The 17,627-nt window shown below is 43.9% G+C and overlaps 2 protein-coding genes and 2 pseudogenes across 5 annotated transcripts in view; 2 read left to right on the forward strand and 2 right to left on the reverse strand.

Moving 5' to 3' along the window:
• Positions 1–17,627, forward strand: part of CENPP (centromere protein P) — a gene marked incomplete at its 5' end in the record, with an annotated part of 260,881 nt that overhangs the window by 168,698 nt on the left and 74,556 nt on the right. The window lies entirely within an intron of this gene.
• ECM2 (extracellular matrix protein 2) overlaps positions 1–17,627 on the reverse strand; it is a 68,341-nt gene that overhangs the window by 6,019 nt on the left and 44,695 nt on the right. The window contains exons 8-9 of the mRNA XM_081103204.1: positions 4,606–4,763; positions 3,034–3,173 (exon numbers count right to left, since the gene is read on the reverse strand). Coding sequence (XP_080959330.1) covers positions 3,034–3,173; positions 4,606–4,763 — 298 coding nt within the window. The remainder of the gene's footprint in view (positions 1–3,033; positions 3,174–4,605; positions 4,764–17,627) is intronic.
• LOC308527808 (ATP-dependent RNA helicase DDX18-like) lies at positions 415–2,414 on the reverse strand (annotated as a pseudogene). Its single transcript has one exon. The product of its transcript is annotated as an ATP-dependent RNA helicase DDX18-like (transcript).
• On the forward strand, positions 13,199–14,687 carry LOC308527812 (elongation factor 1-alpha 1-like; annotated as a pseudogene). The gene has a single exon. The product of its transcript is annotated as an elongation factor 1-alpha 1-like (transcript).

Raw genomic sequence — 17,627 nt, forward strand, 5'->3', positions numbered from 1 at the left:
ATGGAAGTCCCCAAACATCCCTAAGGTCAGACTTGACTCAGAAGTGAAATCCAGGGAGTTCTGGCCAACATCAAATTGCCTATCCCTAAAGTCTTCAGTGGTTCCAGCAAAGAAGTGGCAGTGATGTAGGGATTGTCTATTCTTTTTTTCTTTAACCTCAAAATATCCTTTAATCACAACAAAGACCAAAAAAACCCCTTTGCGTTGTCCTTGGGAAATCAAGAAAAAATGAAGTTGTTTTTGTTTTATGACTCAAAATAAACAAGACTTGCTGGAAATAGTGCTCATTACTTGCAATCCATGCCAATTTACACTCTTGTTAGATCAGTCCCAATCCTACAGTCAGAAGTCCTTGTTAGAGCAAGAAAAACCACTCCTCTCAGGACTAAGCCCCCGAAGGTGGAAGGACGGTCTTCAGTGAGAGAACTGCCTGCCGTCGGAATACTTCTTGGTAATGTGCTTGAAGATTTTGGACTTCTCCACTTTCTTGGGCTTCTGGTAGTCGAATCCACCGCTGCCTCCTCTCTTCTTCAGCTTGCCTTCATTGCTGTTCACATTCAGATCAACAAAAGGAGGCACCTTGAACCCAAATGACAGAGCAACATGAGGCAAATTTAAGTTATTAACGTTAAAGATTTGTTTCAGAGAATGGGAGTCATATGCTCGAATGTATGACTTATATGCTTCCTGAGCTGACTATGAAGGAAGTAGTTCTTTTCAATCAATTTTTCAAGCTGAGACTGAATGTCAGAAATTTTGGACCAGGAAAACGCAAATTCACTTAATGGAACCTTGGATTGCTTCAGGTAACGAAGGAAACCCAATTCTTCAGGACGCAAAATGAGCAAGGCATGCCCCCTTCCGTTTAGGCCCCTGGCAGTTCTTCCCATCGATGAATGTATTCCTTGGGGTCACCTGGAGGGTCATACTGAACAATCTAGTCGACTTCAGGAATGTCCAGCCCTCTGGCTGCCACATCCATGCACAAAAATACCCCGTATCCGCATGGCAGAACGGGAGGAATGTGGTCGGACGCTTGTTTGGCTTCTGCCTTCCATGGACGGCCAAGACAGGCAAGTCGATGCAGCTTAGTACCTCATCGTGGTGTTTCACGGACATGCAAGAGGAGAAGACCATGAGTTTCTTCTTCCGGTTCTTCTAAAGGCATGTGAAGAGCAGGAGGAATCTTTTCTCAGAAGGACAAACAACATCCCTGCTCAAGACCATCCACTGTTGCATTAGTTTTATCATCATCGACACCAACATACAATGGCTCCTTTTTCAGAGAAATCCTCACCAGGGCCTCAACTCTTCGAGTTTGTGTGGCAGAAAAGAGCATGGTCTGTCTGCGTGTTGGCAGAAGTTTAATAATTTGCTTTAACTCCTCTTCAGACCCAACATCCAAGATACGATCAGCCTCATCAATAACCAGACCCTGCAGGATTTTATACATAAACCCTGGAGTATCTGCAGACGGTCCAGGAGGCAGCCTGGTGTGGCCACAATGATGTTGATCCCATCAGCAAGCTCTGTGCCTCAGCAGACCTGTTGCTGCCGCCCATTATCAACCCGTATGTGTGAACGTGGTGTGTCATCAGCTCTTTAAGAACACCGAAAGTCTGCATGGCCAGTTCCCTAGTAGGGGAGAGAATAAGAACTCCTGTTCCATTCCTGGACATAAACTTTAACTTAACAATGAGTTCAACTGCAGGGATGAGAAAGGCCAGGGTTTTGCCACTGCCAGTTTTTGCAGCTGCCTTTCAGAAGTGGTCTGACACTTTTATGTTGGATTTCGGTCATGTTTGTAAAGCCCATTTCTTTCCTTGCCCTCAGAGTGTTCTCATTGACAAGATTAGAGAGAGAAGCAAGTGAAGTGTCCTCGAAAGCTCCTGTCAGTCCCAGGGGCAGGCTGGGCACCTCGCTCTCCTCTTCCCCATCGCCTGGCTTCCCCACACTGGTTTCGGTTTCTTCAGGGGCCTGGGCACCTTCCTCTGGCTCCACTTTGCCCTCCGTTTTTGCTTTTTTGGTATTAGGCCCAGTATCATCCACCATTTTTCTCTTTTTCTTTTTCTTCTTTTTAGATTCTGAGTTGGGCGAGTGCACTGCGGCTTCCCCGTGGGTTAATATGGTAGATTTCTTGGGAGACTTTTTAACTTTTACGTTTTCCACTGTTTCTTTACATGTATCTCCATTTGGGGCTTCTGACAAACCTACATTCGTAGACTGTTTCAGGGATTTTTTAATTTTTTCACTTGCTGCGGTTTCTTGAGACACATCTTCATCTTGAGTTTCTGACATCCCAGGCCCCGGCAGCTTTAGGTTCCTCTGCCGCAACTTGAGGTTCCGCTTCTCCGTCTTCCTGCGCAGGAGCTTCATCGGCAGGTGAGCCATGTTGACGAAACGCTTCCGAGCGGCGCTGCAGCCCGGCTGCATTTTCTGTTCTTAATTCCACATCTGATCAGGGCTCAGCCCGCTTTCCCACACGGCTTACTCCCCTTCCTGACCGGCGAGGCCTCCATGCTGGCCCCTTGAGTGAGGGCTGCGGCCGGGGCCACAAGTCTCTCCAGGCAGATGGGCTCTGCTGTTTGCTTAGGCTGTTTTGTAAGACTGGAGGCAGAGACATTTGGAGGGTGTGGGACAGTGCAGCCAGACGCTTTTACCTGAGGGGAGGGGAGCAGGGCAGGTTCCTTTCTCACTCTGTGCAGGGGTCACTCCCGTAACCTGCAGGACCACCCGGTGCGGTCCACAGAGTGCGCATCATGGTCGTCAGACCTCGTGTCCCTGCACATACGCCGTGTGGCTAGTGCAGCACTTGCATGTGGCAAGTGTCCACAGTGGTGGTGACCGTGGTCAGTCACCCTCACACCAGTCATATCAGCAAGGATTTGAACCCCATGAAGGTGGCCACGTTCGGGGTGGGAGGGGGTTCACTAAGTAAGTGCCGCCTCCGTCGTGTCTCCACATTCATACCCTTGTTAATAATGGCAGAAGGAAGGAATTGTCTCAGAAAGTCTAATTTTAACATATACTTACTCTTGGTTTATCCAGGCTAAAGGAGCAATCCTATTTTCTTCAATTTTATTGTAACATAGTATAATGACATTGATATTTCTGGTATGATTGAAACAAATTTCAGTTATTTCTTCAATTTGATTATTTTCTAGGTATAATTCCTGTAATTAAGAGAAAAGACATTTCTTCCTGTTGGTTGATAAATACATTCAATTTTATAGAAATTACAATAGCATTGTAGGCTGTTCTCATTAGTATTATCTAAAGCCTTTACTGCCCCCTCAAGGGAATTCATGTTCTAAGCTGTCAAACTTTCTAATTAGAAAAATGTATTGTCTGTCATTTTATTTAATTATTTTAACCAGAAAATGTTGCAAGATATTGTATGCCATAATAGTTGAATAAAGATTTCCTAATTTATAAAACTTTATTCACATAAATTTATTTCATTTGACGAGAAAATAGAAAGTATCATCCCACCTAGCACTAGAGATCATCAGGCCAGGACATGAGCAGCCAGCCGTGTCACACGCTGATCGAATACGACGAGCACCTGTCCGAGCTTGGCCCCACCCACAAGTGCTGTCTGTAATATTTTTAGGCTCATGTTTTCTGGACTTGATTTTGTATTGAAATTAAATTAGTTAAAGCTCATTAAGAGCTTTCATTTAACGCCAGGGTGAAGTTTACTAGAACTCTAACGTCCAGAAGCTAGCTGTCTTCATATGTGGTTTCATTTGGCATTAGAGTTTTCACACAACAAGGATATTGGAATTCAAAGTAGAATTGGTATGTATCCTCAGTGTAACTTTTTGTTCCTTTTGTAGAAATTTCCCTCTCTTTGTCATTTAATTTTGCTATTTATCAGAAATTGGTAGAGACTTTTAGCTGTTTGCTTTTACCTTCTTGTGCATTTGGGTGTAAACTAGATCAGTGGCTCCCAAACTGTGTACAATGCAATCACTGTACACTTTTTAAAGTGTGAAAGGAGACCCAGTCAGGGCGCAGCCATCTGAGGCTGAGCCAGGCAGCTCTGCAGTGGGCTCTCAGCCCGCGCCCCGGTGGCCACCCCTCTGCAGCAGGGGCATCTCCAGAGAGGGTGAGACGGGGCAGCCGTGGGCTGGGGTGGGAGCTGTCAGAACTGAGAAGGTGAGGGCTGCCGGCAGAGGGAATGGATTGCTTCCATCCATGCAGGGTCACTGCTAGTTCACGAGGGATTCTGGGCGGAGCAGGCTGGGGATGGTCGCCACAGTCCCCGTTTGGGACAGTTAAAACTATCTTGCAAGTCAGGGTACTTTTTGCAGGTCGGAGTTTCTGTTTAAATTGTCAGTTAATTTTCCCAGCCTTTCCTGAGGAGCTGTCATCAGGACCATTTATTACTTTTTTAAGGGTCTCTACTCATAATTGTAACTTTGATTCATAATTTCATATAATTTGAAGAGAAAGCAGTGTTCAAATTATAGTAAATTATGTACACAACATCAAAACTACCATGTTTAATATGCATCACAATAATCTCTTAAAATGTACTGTTTGGGTTTTTTGTAGCATACTATATTTTAAATAAAAACATTAGAAAAAAGATACTGGTACCTCGATAGAAGCAGGAAGCCCCTGTGGTATAATTCTAAATCTGTTTCGTCCCAGACGCAGGTAGGACAAGCTCTTCAAAGGTCTGAATGCTAAAGGATTGAGATTGGTTTCACTGAGATTGTTTCCTTCCAGTTCTAAGGTAACCAATCGACTTAAGCCTATAAAAAATAAAATTATTGTGATATTAGGATAATTTAAAAACCATGCAATTGCTATAAAATTTCAAAAGGCCATGTGAGCCCGGCTGGTGAAGCTCAATGGTTGTGCATTGGCCCATGAATCAGAGTCAGGGTTTGGTTCCCTGTCAGGGCACGGTTCCCTGTCAGGGCACAAGCCCAGGTTGCAGGCTTGATTCCCAGTAGCGGGTGTGCGGGAGGCAGCTGATCTATGATTCTCTCTCATTACTGATGTTTCTCTCTCTTCCTCTCCCTTCCTCACTGAATTCAATAAAAATATATTTTTACAATGTCATGTGAAATTTTCAGTTTATTTGGATGGCAAATGTGGCTCAGTTCAGCCAAGATTAAACACTGAATGCATGGTCCAGTGGGGAGGCAGGCTTGTAGAAAAACCATTGCTATGCTCTCTGATCAAAGTGTGTACTATAAGGGCACTGGCTGGTTGCTCGGTGGTTAGAGGTTCGTCCTGCCAACCGAAGGGTCTCCTCAGGTTCAAGGGGATGTACTTCTGTTGCAGGTTTGATCCCTGGCCCCAGTCGGGGCATGTGCTGGAGGCAAACAGTTGATGTGTCTCTCTCACATAGATGTTTCTCTCTGTCTCTCCGCACCTCCTCCCTCCCTATCAACTCTCTCTAAGAAACAATGGACAAAATATCCTCGGGTGAAGATTTAAAAGAATAAAAATAAAAAGTATGTACTATAAGGGATGGGGGTGGGGGTGGGGGTGGGGGTGGTTTGGGGATGGGCAGGGTGCCCCACAGAGGCAGCAATAGCCAAGCAGGGACTTGGAACAGAGCTGGGCAAAAGTAGAAGGTTGTGGATCATTTGAAGCATTTGTAGAGACAGGTAGGTATAAAATGGTAGCATAATTGGGGATGGATGAGGAGTACCGTGAAATGAGGGATTCCTTTTCTGGGACAAGATGGAGCATCTTCGCCTGGCAAACCCTCAGTTGATGAACATGCAGCACTGAATTTCCATCACAGTGTTCACTTGCTGACAGAGAATGCAACCAAGTGGACGTTTTGAAAGGGAAATAATAAAAAACACTCCATGCAATCAAATTGCACTACCAAGAAAGGCCTTTATACAAACAAGTTTTATTAATTACTAGTGGCCCAGTGCACGAAATTTGTGCACAGGGGAGGGTGTGTTCCTCAGCCTGGCCTGCACCCTCTCCAATTTGGGACCCCTCGAAGGATGTCCTACTGCCAGTTTACAGGGATCAGGCCTAAACCAGCAGTCGGACATCCCTCTCGCAATCCGGGACTGCTGGCTCCTAACCGCTCACCTGCCTGCCTGCCTACCTGATTGCCTCTAACCACTCTGCATGCCAGCCTGCTCGCCCCCAACTGCCCCCCTCCTCGCTGCCGGCCTGCTTGCCCCAAAATGCCCCCCCGCCAGTCTGATCACCCCAAACTGCCCCCCACCTTGCTGGCCTGCTCGCCCGTACTTTCCCTCCCCACTGGCCTGCTCATCCCCAACTGTCCCCCTGCTGGCCTGCTCACTCCAAACTGGCCCCCCCCCCCCCGCTGTCCTGATCATCTCCAACTGATCCCCACTGATGGCCTGCTTGCTCCCAACTGGCCCCCCTGCTGGTCTGCTTATCCCCAACGGCCCCGCCCCCCCACCAGCCTGATCACCCACAACTGCCCTCCCCTCTTGGCCTCTAACCGCCTCTACCTCAGCCCCACCACCATGGCTTTGTCCAGAAGAACATCTGGAAGGTCTCCTGGAAGGTCTCCCAGTCTAATTAGCATATTACTCTTTTATTAGTATAGATATATTTGTCTTTAAATATGATTAAGATTGCAGATATGAGTAGGACCAGGTAAAATTTTATAGAAGGGGCCTTTTGTTACCGATGGTTTGCCATGTATGCATTTTTTCTAAAGAAGTAAAAATTACTTTAAAAAATGTTTCAGGAAGACTTTGAGAAATTTACAGTATCTGCTTTTCTTCCAAGAAAGTTGTCACTTTTATGCCAGAGTGAGAATTATTTGTATACTTTGTATGTCAGCATTGGGCCACTGTGACTGGGGGGCACTTAGCTTGACTTGAGCCACTTTGCTCACTGGCTGGGAGGGAGGGTGTGTGGCAGAGGAGATAAATACTCGGTTCTGGGTTATTCATAGATTGCTGACTTTCTGGATCGATTGTGCAAGCCCCTCCTTTTATTGATGTCCACCTTCTATTGACAGACATCTACCCTGTGAGAGAAATGAAATGAAACTCTCTTTCTTCTCATTGTAAAAAGCATTTGAATTCCTAAGGTGTGATAAGGCCACCCAGCCATCCACAGTCAAGGCACACATTTTCATGGAGGATGTTCCCAATCTTGAATAAATTAAAACAATTTTTTTCTTTTAATTTAAACTTTCTTCTATAACTGTTTTCTTGTTACTTAAAAGCTAGTTTTTTGAAACTACTTCGAAAGCTTTTCAAGCTGTATATGTCCTTGGAATGAATTTTATAAATAAGAATTGAGCCCCACCGGTGTGACTCAGTGGTTTAGCATCGACCTATGAACCAGGAAGTCACAGTTTGATTCCAGGTCAGGCCACATGCCCGGGTTGTGGGCTTGATCCCCAGTACGGGGCGTGTAGGAGGCAGCCAATCAATGATTCTCATCAATGATGTTTCTATCTCTCTCCCTCTCCCTTCCTCTCTGAATCAGTAAGAATATATTAGAGAGAGAGAGAGAGAGAGAGAGAGAGAGAGAGAGGAGTATATATGTTTGTAAATAAGAAAACATGTATTTGATGCTCTTAGAAAGTCTTATTTTCTTTCATTAAAACTTGCGCAGTATAGGGAACTCCATAGATTCTCTGAATCTGAAGAAAGTTGTAAAGGTACTAATTCAGAGTTCCTTGGGAAAATGTGTCACATATATTTTTTTATGTTTATTTTTTTAAATCAAAAACAAATATTTTCTATTCAGAAAATATATTTGGATCTAAATATCTTCTATAATTTTAACCCTAAAATATCAATTTAAATATTTTAAAAATGGTTGGGATGTTTGTTTTTTTAAATAAGTTAGGTTACTGGAGTTCTACATGTTACTGGATCACCTGGGGTAATTTTCTGATTGGAAAATTAAGAATTATAGTCAGAGGGGAGGACATGAGAATTTTTAAAGAACATATTCAATTTACTTTAGAAGCCGAACCTCTCTTATGTGACTTGTTTTGTATGTTTGTTAAACTATATTATCACATAAGCATTGCTGCTATTGGGACAAACAGTGACAGTTGATTCGGGTCATTAGAATGTCCACTGTCTGTTTTAATTTGTATGTTCGTTTTGACACTGTCATATGCTCAAACTTCAGTGGAAGTAATGAGAACCTATTATTTTTGCCTGCTCCCTCCTTTATGTTGGAAATACTCTTTTTTACTCAGAGGCACCTTAACTTTGATGTAAGGGATTGTTTCCATTGCCAACTTTTTTCTTCCTTGCCAAGTAAGAGAGTTGTTGTGAACTCTTCAGTGATGCCTTCCCCAGGATATTTGCAGATGTGGTTGGGAAAAGTCATTTCATCCCCGACCTTTGCATATCAGGTGCTGGGGTGCCCGGGTGCTTCCTTGCCTGTGCCCCGGCTCTCCGATCACGATTGCGATCACAGGGCCGCAGGCAAGGTGGCACCCGGGCCCCAGGGCTGCCTTTGCCCTGCCACCCGGCTCTTGCCTGCCACCTAGGTTTCCTATCACTGTTCTTCCGTCCTTCCCCTTTCACCTCCCATCATTGTGCCTATGTATGCAAATTAACCGCCATATTTTTTGGCAGTTAATTTGCATATCGCCCTGATTAGCCAATGGGAAGCGTAGCGAAGGTACGGTCAATTACCCCCCCCCCCCTTTTTTTTTATTGCTTAAAGTATTACAAAGAGTATTACATATGTCTCCTTTTTTTTTTTCCCCTGCCCTTGACAATACCCTGGCCTCCCCTACCCCCCAGTGTCTTATGTCCATTGGTTATGCTTATATGCATGCATACAAGTCCTTCAGTTGATCTCTTACCCACCCCCCCTTCTGCCCTCCCACCCTCCCCGGCCTTCCTGCTGTAGTTTGACAGTCTGTTTGAGGCAGCTCTGCCTCTGTATCTATTTTTGTTCATAAGTTTATAATGGTCTTTATTATCCAGAAATGAGTGAGATCATGTGATATTTTTCCTTCATTGACTGGTAGCGAAGGTACGGTCAATTACCCTTTTGTTTTTTATTAGATAGGATTTTTTTGGCCTCAGGAGTGGTAGGATGCAAATTAATTGGGAGCTTAAAGAAGAATGGGCAGCTAGATGAGAACATAGCACAGGACCCATGTGAAGGTGAGAATGTGGGTGTGAAGAGCATGTAGGAGGGTGAGTGTGTGTGCGCGCACGTGTGCGCGTGAGTGCACGAGTATGTGTGCCTGCCCATCTGCACCCCACTGCCACCCCGCTGCCCGGGGTGCTTCTAGCTCCGCAGGTGTGGAACAGGTTTGGGGATATTGCAGAATCCTCCTTGTAAGCAGGGTTCCAGGAGCAGACGCGGCTCAGTGTTGAGCCCGCACACCCCACACCAGAAGTTGGCAGGGACTGCTGTGTGTGTGGTGCGGGCTGTGCCTCCTCTGCCCTGGGTGCTGTTGGGCCATGGAGCTGAGCTCCGGGCAGAGGGAGAGCCCAAGACTTGCTGGAAAGAGCAGCGCCATCATCCAGCTGCATTCCCACCAGGGAAGTTAGCCCTGACCTTGCTGTGGGAAGGGCCACACAGCAGAGCTTGGCGCCAGTAGAGGGGTGTAACAGGCAGACCCAGCAGTAAATCTGAGGGACCCTTTATTCTCTGGAGTAACTTTTGTAGGAGAGCCAGTGGGGACTGGACAGTGGGGCTCAAGCATGGGGGAGCTCCTCTTCCTCGACTTGCAGAACAGCTGGTTCTGTGCTGCCCTGCAGTGACCTGAGCGAGGGAGATGGCTGTGGGTGCACATCTGTGCCAGTGCAGCTGGGTCTGGAGGCAAAGGGACTCAGACATCTGGCTGGTCGTATTCTGGGTGGAGGCCCCACCCAGCAGGGGCCCATGGCATTGAAAGATTGGAATACCAAGTGGGGCTGATTTTCTTATCTCCTCCTGTTTGAGGTGCCGAGGGGTGCCAGCAAGCCAGGCAGAGCTGAAGCATTGGAAGGACAGGTAGTGCCCCTCCCCCCAACTATGGAATCACCCCCAATGCAAGTCTGTTCAAACCATCCGGGCCAAGACCAGAGTTTCCCCTCAAGGCCCAGTTCCACAGGTGATGGGAGAGCATCTCAGACCAGGGACCTGAAGCAGACCCAGCATCTCTGCTACTAGCATCTCTGCTACTAGCCTCGCTGCAGGGCTGCTTGGGGCCTGCTTCAGTCAGGTGTCCAAGGCCTCACAGGGTAATGATTCACACTGACCTTCACAAGATAACCTACCCGGAGGCCTGGGACAGACACATCAAGGGGCCAGACTCAACAACAGCAGAGCAAAATTCGGCGAGCTCCACAAACTCCAGATCCAAAGTTCTTTTTTCTTCCATATTCTCTTCTTTGGTTCCCTCCTCCCACCCCACCCCCTCTAGTTCTTTAGATCTTATAACTCTTAGTATTTTTCTTTCTTTTCCTTTTTCTTTTTCAGTCTTTCTTGTTGTTGGTTCTTTTTCATGTTATTTTCAGTTCAGTCTTACTTTGTTCTGTAAGCACATGTATAACAGCTGGCAATATGTGGTTCTGGTTGAGCCTCACAATTAGCAAGCCTGAGGGTGGATCCCACCCATGAATGGGGCAAAAGCAATTAAGCCCCAAATACAACAGAAGGGCCATAAAACCCAAACAAGGGTCATTACTAGAGCACCCAGCTCAGAAGATTAAGGAGACTATACCACTGGGTCCCACAGAAAGGCCACTTCATCAAGACTGGAAGGCATAGCAGTCTTATCCAACACAAGTAAACAAATATTTTTTTTTAAATAGGGGGGACAAAGAAATAGGCCTCAAATGAAAGAACAGGAGGAATCTCCAGAAAGAGAACTAAATGAAATGAAGGCAATTAAAAAACAGGAGACAGTTTAAGGGAGTTGTGGGACACCATGAAAAGTAACAATATCCACAACATAGGAGTATCAAAAGAGGAAAAAAATGTGCCAGGGATAGAGAACCTGTTTAAAGAAATATGGCAGAAAATTTCCCTAAACTGGTAAAGGAAAAAGTCACACATGTTCAACCCTGGCCAGTGTAGCTAAGTGGGTAAAACATCAGCCCACGTACCAAAGAGTCACAGGTTCCATTCCCATTCATGGTCATGTATCTAGGTGGCAGGTTTGATCCCAGGCCCTGGTCAATATTCGTGGGAGGCAACCAATCAATGTGTCTCTCTCACATCAGATTATCTCCCCCTCTCTCCCTCTCTTGCACTCTCTCTGAAAAACATGGAAAAAATATCCTTGGGCAAGGAAATAAATAAATTAATAAGTCACACATTCAGGAAGCACAGAGAGTCCCAAGCACAAACAACGCAAAGTGGACCACCCACGCCTAGATACATCATAATTAAAATGTCAAAAATTAAAGACAAAGAGGGGATCATAAAGGCAGCAAGAACAAAGTAATTTGTTACCTACAAAGGAGGTCCCATAAGGCTGTCAGCTGATTTCTCAACAGAAACACTACAGGCCAGAAGGGAATAGTATGACATATTCAAGGTAATGAAAAGCTAAAATCTGAAACCAAGATTACTATATCCATCAAGACTATCATTCAAAATAGATGGTGAAATAAACAGCTTTCCAACATTGCAAGAAATGTTAAAGGGACTGCTGAAATAATAAGAAGAAAGAGCCCTAGCTGGTTTGGCTCAGTGGATAGAGCATTGGCCTGTGGACTGAAGTGTCCCAGGTTTGATTTCAGTCAAGAGCACATGCCCGGGTTGTGGGCTTGATCCCCAGTAAAGGCGTGCAGGAAGCAGCTGATCAATGAGTCTCTCTCATCATTGATGTCGCTTCAGTGATCGACATCTATCCCTCTCCTCTGACATCAATAAAAATACACATTTAAAAGAAGAAGAATGAGCCAGAGAGAAAGAGAACATAGCAAAAAAGAATAAAAATTGCAGTATGTAAGTAAGTATCAATAATAACCTTAAATGTATTAAATGCTCAAAGCAAAACACATAAGATAGCTGAATAGATAAGAAAACATGACCCATATATATGCTGTCTATACAGACCCATCTGAGAAAAAAAGACTGAAAATGAAGGAATTGAAAAAACTTGTCCATGCAAATGGAAACAAAAAAATAGAGCAAGGGTAGCAATACTTATATCTGACACAATAGATTTCAAAACAAAGACAAAGATCACTACATAATACTAAATGGATCAATCCAACAAGAGAATAACATTGGCAAACATATATGTACCCAATATAGGAGTGCCTAAATTTTGTGTGTGTGTGTGAGTGTGTGTGTGTTTAAACTCTCAGAAGACTTTAGGGCAGAGATTGAAAGCAGTACATTCATGTGAGGGAACTTTAACACTCCACTGACTTCACTGGATAGATGTTCCAGACAAAAAAATCAACAAGGAAACAGCAACCTTAAATGATACACTAGATCAGATGGACTTAGTCGACATTCACCAAATATTTCATCTAAAACCTGAAGAATATACATTCTTCTCATGTGGGACATTCTCAAAGTAGACCACATTCTAGGACACAAAGTAAGGTTCTACAAGTACAAGAAGATTGAAATCATATCAAGCCTCTTCTCAATCACAATGGCATGAAGTGAAATCAACCACACTAAAAACAAATACATTCAAACATGGATGCTAAATAGCATGTTATTAAACAATGAATGGGTTACCAAAGAGGGAGGGAGGGAGGGAGGGAGGGAGGGAGGGAGGGAGGGAGGGAGGGAGGGAGGGAGGAAGGAAGGAAGGAAGGAAGGAAGGAAGGAAGGGAGGAAGGAGGGAAGGAAGGGAGGAAGGAAGGAAGGAAGGAAGGACGGACTTCCTGAAAACAAATGAAAGTGAACACAGAACAACCCAAAATCTATTGGACACAGTGAAACCAGTCCTAAGAGGAAAGTTCATAGGATTACAGGCCTACTTCAAGAAACAAACAAAAAAGCTCAAAGTATATAACCCTACAACTAAAAACTAGAAAGAGAACAAGAAAAGCCCAGAGAAAGTAGAAGGAAGGAAATAATGATCAGGGCAGAATTAATAATATAGAGACTAAAAAAAAATAAAATAAAAAATACAAAACACCAATGAAACCAAGAGCTGCTTCTTTGAAAACATAAGATTGATGAACCATTAGCCAGACTCAACAAGAAACAAGAGAGGGGCTTTTTCGCAACGGGTTTGCTGCCAGAACACAGGTGTCGTGAAAATCACCAGTAACTCAAACCCAAGATGGGAAAGGAAAAGACATCAACATCGTCGTCATTGGTACGTAGATTCTGGCAAGTCTACCACTGCTGGCCATCTGATCTACAAACGTGGGGGCATCGACAAGAGAACCATCGAGAAATTAGAGAAGGAGGCTGCTGAGATGGGGAAGGGCCCCTTCAAGTATGCCTGGGTCCTGGATAAACTGAAAGCTGAACAGAAGCGAGGTGGAAATTCGAGACCGGCAAGTATGTGACCATCATTGATGCCCCAGGGCACAGAGACTTCATCAAAAACATGATCACAGGCACATCTCAGGCTGACTCTGCTGTCCTGATTGCTGCTGCTGGTGGTGGTGAATTTGAAGCAGGCATCTCCAAGAATGGGCAGACCCATGAGCACGCCCTTCTGGCCTACGCACTGGGTGTGAAACAGCTGATTGTTGGTGGTAACCAAATGGATTCCACTGAGCACCCTACAGCCAGAAAAGATATGAGGAAATTGTTAAAGAAGTCAGCACTTGCATTAAGAAAATTGGCTACAACCCTGACACAGTAGCATCCGTGCCAATTTCTGGTTGGAATGGTGACAACATGCTGGAGCCAAGTGCTAATATGCCTTGGTTCAAGGGATGGAAGGTCACCCGTAAAGATGGCAATGCCAGTGGAACCACGCTGCTTGAAGCTCTGGATGGCATCCTGCCACCAACTCATCCAACTGAAAAGCCCCTGCGTCTGCCCCTCCAGGATGTCTACAAAATCGGTGGTATTGGTCCTGTCCCTGTGGGTCGAATGGAGACTGGTATTCTCAAACTCGGCAGGTGGTCCGTCAGCTTTGCTCCAGTCAACATTACCATGGACGGGAAGCCTGTGGAAATGCACCATGAAGCTTTGCGTGAAGCTCTTCCTGGGGACAAGGTGGGCTTCAACGTCAAGAACGTGTCTGCCAAAGATGTTCACCGAGGCCATGTGGCTGGTGACAGCAAAAAGGACCCACCAGGGGAAGGATCTGGCTTCACAGCTCAGGTGATTATCCTGAGCCACCCAGGCCAGATCAGTGCTGGCTACGCAGCGGTGCTGGATGGTCACACAGCTCACACTGCTTGCAAATTTGCTGAGCTGAAGGAGAAGATTGATCGTCGTTCTGGGAAAAAGCTGGAAGATGGCCCCAAGTTTTTGGAATCTGGTGATGCTGCCATCGTTGATATGATTCCTGGCCAGGCCATGTGTGTTGAGAGCTTCTCTGACTACCTTCCTCTGGGCCGTTTTGCTGTTTGTTACATGAGACAGACAGTTGCTGTGGGTGTCATCAAAGCAGTGGACAAGAAGGCAGCTGGAGCTGGCAAAGTCACCAAGTCTGCCCAGAAAGCTCAGAAGGCTAAATGAATATTATTTCCAACACCTGCCACCCCAGTCTTAATCAGTGGTGGAAGAACGGTCTCAGAACTGTTTGTCTCAATTGGCCATTTAAGTTTAATAGTAAAAGACTGGTTAATGATTACAATGCATCGTAAAACCTTTAGAAGGAAAGGAGAATGTTTTGTGGACCATTTGGTTCTTTTGTGTGTGTGGCAGTTTTTTAAGTTACTAGTTTTTAAAATCAGTACTTTTTAATGGAAACAACATGACCAAAAATCTGTCACAGAATTTTGAGACCCATTAAAATAACAAAGTTTAATGAGGAAAAAAAAAAAAAAGAAGAAACAAGAGAGGGCTCAAATAAATGGGGGGGGGGGGGGCGGGGACTAACAATTGATACCACAGAAAGACAAAGGATTGTAAGAAAATACTATAAACAACTATATGCCAACAAACTGGACAAACTGAGTGAAATGGAAAAATTTCTGGAAACATACAATCTTCCAAAACTCAATCAGGAAGAATCAGAAAAACTGAATAGGCCAATAACAACTAAAGAAATTGAAGCAGTAATAAAAATAAAAAACTCACAGCAAATAAAAGCATGTCTCAGAAGGCTTCACAGGGGAGTTTTATCAAACATTCTAAGAAAAATTAACACCTATCCTCAAACTATTTAAAAAAACTCAAGAGGAAGGAATATTTCCAAGCTCCTTTTATGAGGCCAGCATTATCCTAATTTAAATACCTGATAAAGGTTGCACAAAGAGAAAATTGCAGGCCAATATCCCTGATAATCTCAGATGCTAAAATCCTCAACCATATATTAGCAAATCAGACCCAGCAATACTTTATAAAGATCATATACCATGACCAAGTGGGGTTTATTCTGGAGATGCAAAGCTGTACAATATTGCAAATCAATAAATGTGATACATCACATTAACAAAATGAAGTCCAAAAAAATCACATGATCATATCAATAAATACAGAAAAAGCATTAGACAAAATTCAACATCCATTTTTTTATTTAGAAAACTTTCAGCAAGGTGAGAATAGAGGAATCCACCTCAACATAATAAAGGCCATATATGACAAACCTATTGCCAACATCATACTCAGTTGGACAAAAATTAAAACCATTTCCCCTAAGAACAGGAACAAGACAGGGATCTCCACTTTCGCCATTCTTATTTAACGAAGTACTGGAAGTCCTAGCCACAGAAATCAGACAAGAAGAAGAAATAAAAGGTATCGAAATTGGAAAGGAGGAGCTAAAACTCATTATTTGCAGGTGACATGACACTGAATATAGAAAATCCTAGACTCCACTAAAAATCTACTAGATTTAATAAAGAAATTGGGCAAAGTAGCAGGATACAAAATTAACATCAAGAAATCAGTGGCATTTTTATACACCACTAATGAACTAGCAGAAATAGAAACTTAAAAAAGAATCCCATTTACCATTGCAACAACAAAAATAAGATACCTTGTAATAAACTTAACCAAAGAGGTAAAAGACCTATCCTTGGAAATCTATAGGACACTGAAAAAAGAAATGAAGATACAAAAAAGTGGAAGTATATACAGTGTACATGTATTGGATGCATTAATATCATTAAAATGTCCATAATACCCAAAGTAATCTATAGATTCAATACAATCTCTATTAAAATACCAACGGCATATTTCACAGATCTAGAACAAATAATCCAAAAAGTTATATGGAACCAAGAAAGACCCCCCAATAGTCGCAGCAATCCTGAGAAAGAAGAACAAGGTTGGAGAGATCACAACTATACTATAAAGCCATTGTAATCAAAACAGCCTGTCCTGGCACAAGAAAAGGCATAAAGACCATTGGAACAGAATGGAGACCCCAGAAATTGACGCAAGCCATTACAATCAATTAATATTTGACAAAAGAGGCAAGAGCATACAATGAAATAAAGAGTCTCTTCAATAAATGGTGCTGGAATCATTGGACAGGGACATTAAAAAATGCAACTACTGCCGAAATCGGTTTGGCTCAGTGGATAGAGCGTCAGCTTGTGGACTGAAAGGTCCCAGGTTCGATTCCGGTCAAGGGCATGTACCTGGGTTGTGGGCACATCCCCAGGTGGAGATGTTCAGGAGGCAGCTGATTGATGTTACTCTCTCATCGATGTTTCTAACTCTCTATCTCTCTCCCTTCCTCTCTGTAAAAAATCAATAAAATATATTTTAAAAAAAATGCAACTACTCCACCTACTTATCCCATCCACAAGGATAAACTCAAGATTGATAAAAGACTTAAATGCAAGTCACCCTATATAATAAAGAGCGAATATGCTAATTAGACTGGATGGCAGAATAACCGTCTGGAACAACCTTCGGAATAACCAGCGGCAGGGCCCCGGCTGCCTTGGCCCTTGCAGCCCTAACTGCTGCCACCCTCTGCAGGGTGATCTGTGGCAGGGAGGGTTCTGAGATCGATCGTCCTGCAGAGGGTGGCAGCAGCCAGGGCTGCAAGGGTTGAACCCCTTGCATGAATTTTGTGCATCGGGCGTCTAGTGGAACCATAAAAATCGTAGAAGAAACCATAGGCAGCAAAAGTCTCAGACATCTCGTATGGCAGAATTGTCACTAGTACATCTCCTAGGGTAAGAGAAACAAAGGAAAAAATAAACAAATGAGACTACATCAAACTGAAAAGCTTCTGTACAGCAAAAAAAACCACACACACCACCAAATTGAAAAGGGAACCCACTGTATGAGAGAACATATCTCGAAAATATATAAAGACCTCATACAACTTAACAAAAGGAAGACAAACAATTCAATTAAAAATGGGCAAAGGACCTGAATAGACACTTCTCCAAAGGGGGCATACAGAGGCCAAGAGACAGATGAAACAATGCTCAAAAGTCACTGATCATCAGAAAGATGCAAATTAAAACAACGATGAGATATCACTTCACACCTGTTAAAATGGCTATCATCAATAAATCAAGTGCTGGTGAGGATGTGGAGAAAAGGTAACCCTCGTACACTGCTGGTGGGAATGCAGACAGGTGCAGCCTCTGTGGAAAACAGTATGGAGCTTCCTCAAA

This window comes from Myotis nattereri (genome assembly GCF_964212035.1).
Source record: "Myotis nattereri genome assembly, chromosome: 12".
In the NCBI taxonomy this organism is placed as follows: Eukaryota; Metazoa; Chordata; class Mammalia; order Chiroptera; family Vespertilionidae; genus Myotis; species Myotis nattereri.